Consider the following 4,602-nt stretch of genomic DNA (forward strand, 5'->3'; position numbering starts at 1 on the left):
GGGGTGGCCTGCTGCCTAGCCACTTGCAGTGCTACAGGACGCTGCAGTTGCAGTAGCCTGGCTGCAGCCACCGCCCTCATGGGTAAGGGTCCTGTGGCAGCTGTGCAGACTCAGACAATTCCAAATGGACTGGGGGGGGGGGGCACAGCAGCCCTTGGCACCTGGCTGCCGCCTGTGCTCCTTGGCGCACTCTAGGCTCCCCGGCTGGACTCACAGCCAAAGGAACATGGAGCTTGATGGGAGGCAGGTCACAGGCTCCACTGGTGACCGACGATGCCCCGGATAGGACGCTGCCCGCCTGACCTGCGAGCCTGGTCATGGCCGCCAGCCGCCAGTGAGGGCGTCCACAGTGCCTGCCGGTGCAGGTGTCTCCTAGCCGAGCCCCAGCCTCGTCCGGCCAGGGCCCAGCAGCCTTCCCAGGGCCCTGAGGCCCCTGGGCCTGTGCGTTTGGGCTGCGTCCATTGGGCTGCATTCCTGGCCCCAGAGCCCAGGGTAGTGCCAGGCAAGAGTGGCCTGGGCACCTCTGCTCTTTGATGACTTGGTCCTGGGGCGGGGGAGGGTGGTGCCCACTGCCGAGGGGGGAGGGGGGCAACTCCTCTTGGCCCCTTGCCATACTAGGCCAGATAGCTGCCCCCCAGAGGTAGAGAGCTCGCCTGTCCTGTACAGAGGCACAGGGGTGCCGTCCACAGCACGCCACAGGTGAGCGACCTGCTGGCACCCCTGCCGGGCCCACTCCCCGGGGTCTGGCGCCACCTGGCTACGTGGGCACGCCTGCTGCCCGCAAGGCGGGAAGCACCTCTTTGAACGGGTGTCTGACGCTGGTGGATGAGCTAGCACCTCGCAGGGTGCAGGGGTGTGTCGCGGTGGGGAAGGAGGCACTCTGGCTCCAGCGGTGGAAGCCATGGGTGACTCGTGCAGCTCTGCTCAGCCTGGCACTCAGCTACGGGAAGGGAAGGAGCACGGGCGGGAGAGATGGTGTCCTGAGCTATGCCCAGTCAGGGGCGGCCGGGGCAGGACCAGGCCTGCAGTTTTCTCTTGCACCAAGTGGTGACCAGCTGCGGAGAACCCAGCCCCCCAGCCCGCCCTGCGGCAGCCCTCCCAGAGGCGGGTAGACAGGGCCGGAGGCTGTGGTGGCCTCGCCCGGCTCCCCCCAGCCATGAGAACACCCTTAGCTCTCTGGGCCACCTTGCGTGGCCAGAGTGGGAATGGACACACAGTGCGGAAGGCCGTGCGTGGTGGGGAGGGTGAGGCTGGGCTGGGGGCCTGGGCCCGCCACCCGGCGGTGCCAGCCTGAGGAGCCTGGGCAGCCCCTGACTGGCACTTGCTCCGCCAGAGACGGCCTCCTCCTTCCCAGGCAGCAGGGGCCGCTGGCAGGCCTCGGGCAGTGCCAGGGGCCACCCCGACTTCAGATGAAGGCAAAAAGAAATTCCAAGATAAAGAAGACGGGCTGGGCACCGGTGGCTCATGCCTGTAATCCAAGCTACTGAAGCGGCTGAGACCTGAGGATGGTGGTTCAAAACCAGCCCAGGAAGGAAAGTCTATCCAACTAACCACCAAAAAGCTGGAAGTAGACCTGTGGCTCAGTGGTGGAGCCCTAGCTTTGAGCAGAAAAGCTCAGAGACAGCACCCAGACCCTGAGTTTAAGCCCTGTGCAGACCCCCTACTCCACTCCCCCCAAGAAAAGGCAGTATTGACTTTAAAAAATATATTTGAGTTTGAAAATAACGATCATTAACTGTGAGAAAGAAAATCAATAGTGAAATTGAGGACAGGACGGAAGTAAGAGACGCAACTCAGCCAGGTGCCCGCACCCCAGAGGTCAACCCGACACTTCCTTCCGGCCCCCTGGCGTGGTGGGACTAGAAATAGGCCAGCTCATCCTGCTGGCTCTTGTTGCTCTGGTAGGCGGACAAGGCTGGGGGCTTGTTTTCATGAGGCAGGCTCTGGAACACCTTCAAGTGCACAAATTCTTCACCCCCCACGTCAACCTGGTGGGAGACAGGTGCAGAGGAGTCTCAGTCCTGGGAGGGCTGGGGCCGCCGCCACAGACCTCTGCTCAGCTGTAACGGCACCCCTGCCCGGGACGCCAGTGCGCAGTGCGGCGCAGCACAGCTCACCCACCCCGGGCCCCGCCCAGCTCCTCCTGTAAGGACAGTGCCTATGGGCACCGTGCCTGGAGCACCACACCCCAGGGCAGGCCAGAGCCCCAGACCCACCTTGATGAAGTAGTTCGTCCCTGACACCACCTGGCTCTTGAAAGACAGAGCTTTGAAAATGGAGAACTTGCGGTTTTCTTTCTCTTCCAGCTCTTGTTTCACCTGGGGGGCGCAGAAGGACAAGGACTGGGACTCAGTGACCCCGCAGCGACGGGGGACAAACAGGCCCCCCCCAGTTCCACCCCCACGGGCACGGCCCTGTGCTTTGCTCTCAAGGCTGGCACTGTGCCGCTTGAGCTCCTGCTCCACTTTGGCTTTTTGGTGGTTAACTGGGGATAGTCTCACAGTCTTTCTTGCCCTGGCTGGCTTCCAACAGCGATCCTCAGTAGCTATGATTACAGGCGTGAACCACAGGTGTCTGTTCTACCCACGTTTAGTGCCACTCGTTCTTCACCCTTTCTCTTACGGTACCACCATATAACTGGTGTTTTTTCACTTACCATGCAGTTTATTTGGAACTGTGTACCACTTTTATTTTTTACCAGTCCTGGGCTTGAACTCAGGCACTGTTCCCTGAGCCTCTCTGTGCTCAAGACTAGTGCTCTATCAATTGAGCCACAGCGCCACTTCCGGCCTTTTCTATGAATGTGGTACTGAGGAATTGAACCCAGGGCTTCATGCATGCTAGGCAAGCACTCTACCACTAAGCCGCTTTCCCAGCCTACTGAGTATCTTTTTTAACTCATCTTTTGTGTGAATGTGTGGTGCCAGCTTGAACTCAGGGCTCAGGCGCTGTGCCTGAGCTTTTTTGCTTAAGGCTAATGCTCTACCACTTGAGCTACTGCTCCACCTCTGGCTTTTTTGGAAGTTTATTGGAGAGTTTCATAGACTTTGCTGCTGAGGCTGGCTTTGAACCATGATCCTCAAATCTCAGCCTCCTAAGTAGGTAGGGTATAGATGTGAGCTATTGGTGTCCAGCTTAGGTTTTTTGTGTCAGGGATTGAACCCAAGGCCTTGTACATTTGAAGCACATGCTCTACCACTGACCTACACTCTTAGCTTTCACCTTTCAAAGCTACATCTCAAGCCGGGTGCTGGTGGCCCACACCGATAATCCTAGTTATTCATGAGGCTGAGATCTAAGGATCTTGATTCAAAGCCAGCCTAGGTAGGAATGTCTGAGAGACTCTTACCTCCAATGATGCAGTGTGCAGGTTGATCTTGTTTGTGGGTGGGGTGTAGGCAGGATGTGTAGGGGTGGGAAGGGTGGCTTCTTTACAACAGAGAAGCTGACTCACTCTGAATCAAACAGTAAATTTATTTTTGACCCAGTTCTGTTTTCTAGAATCTTTGTCTTTGAGATGATCAACTTCAAGATCCTCAGGTCTCAGCCTCCTGAGTAGCTGCTGTAGGCCACTGGTGGGCCTGGCTTTCTTTTTTTTTAATTTAATTTTTTGCCAGTGTTGTGGCTTGAACTCAGGGCCTGGGCACTGTCCCTGAGCCTCTTTTGCTCAAGGCTAGCACTCTACCACTTGAGCCACAGTGCCACTTCTGGCTTTTTCTGTGTCTGTGGTACTAAGGAATGGAACCCAGAGCTTCATGCATGCTAGGCAAGCACTGTACCACAAAGCCACCTTCCCAGCCCGAGAATCTCAACCTTGTTAATCAACAGAATCACAGGGAGTGTGGTATGCTGATTCTGGGAACTCTTGCTAGCCCCGCCCCCCACTTATCCAACCTGTAAGGATACTGTGTTGCAAATGGGGAAACTGAGGCAGAACCTGGTTCTGCAGTCTGGCCTGGTTTTGTCTTTTCAGTTATTTGTTTCTAACTGTGAAAGCAGACCTTCCTCCACGCTACCACACACCCAGCCTGCCCTATCTTTCTTACTCATCTTGATTTTTTTTTGTCGTGGGGCTTGAACTCTGGGCCTGGGCGCTGTCCCTCAGCTCTTCAGCTCAAGGCGAGCGCTCTACCACTTGAGCCACAGCGCCACTTCCGGTTTTCTAGCGGTTTATTGGAGGTGAGAGTTTCACGAACTTTCCTGCCCGGGCTGGCTCTGAACCGCGACCCTCAGATCTCAGCCTCCTGAGCAGCTAGGCTGACAGTGAGCCACCTGCCCGGCCTTCTTACTCATCTTGAGACAAGGTGTCTCCAGTAGCTCGGCTGCCCTGGGTTTCTGGATCTCCCGCGTCAGATTCCCAGGTGCTGGGGTTACAGGCTTGCGTTTGGAGGGGATTTCTAACTTGTGGAGTAAGAACAGCAGAGAGGACTCCCGCGATACCTCTGCGGACCGCCTGAGACCGGCCGTCCGTCCATCCGTCCGTCCGTCTCCTCTCTCCCTCCCCGTCTCCCGGGCCCTTAGCTCGGCCGGCGCGGCCGGATACGGGAGCCCCGCGAACCGACCCCGGCGGCAGTGCCGGGCTGAGCTGCCTTCCCGGCCGGC

At 57.8% G+C, this 4,602-nt stretch overlaps 1 protein-coding gene across 1 annotated transcript in view; it reads right to left on the reverse strand.

Moving 5' to 3' along the window:
- Positions 1-1,690: 1,690 nt before the first annotated feature.
- The window catches only part of Cstb (cystatin B (stefin B)), an 8,019-nt gene continuing 5,107 nt past the window's right edge, over positions 1,691-4,602 (reverse strand). Inside the window, exons 2-4 of the mRNA XM_013027355.1 lie at positions 4,290-4,401; positions 2,217-2,470; positions 1,691-1,988 (exon numbers count right to left, since the gene is read on the reverse strand). Coding sequence (XP_012882809.1) covers positions 1,860-1,988; positions 2,217-2,470; positions 4,290-4,401 — 495 coding nt within the window. The 3' untranslated portion in view covers positions 1,691-1,859. The remainder of the gene's footprint in view (positions 1,989-2,216; positions 2,471-4,289; positions 4,402-4,602) is intronic.

The sequence above is a fragment of the Dipodomys ordii genome, unplaced genomic scaffold (genome assembly GCF_000151885.1).
Source record: "Dipodomys ordii isolate 6190 unplaced genomic scaffold, Dord_2.0 Scaffold103, whole genome shotgun sequence".
Lineage (NCBI taxonomy): Eukaryota > Metazoa > Chordata > Mammalia > Rodentia > Heteromyidae > Dipodomys > Dipodomys ordii.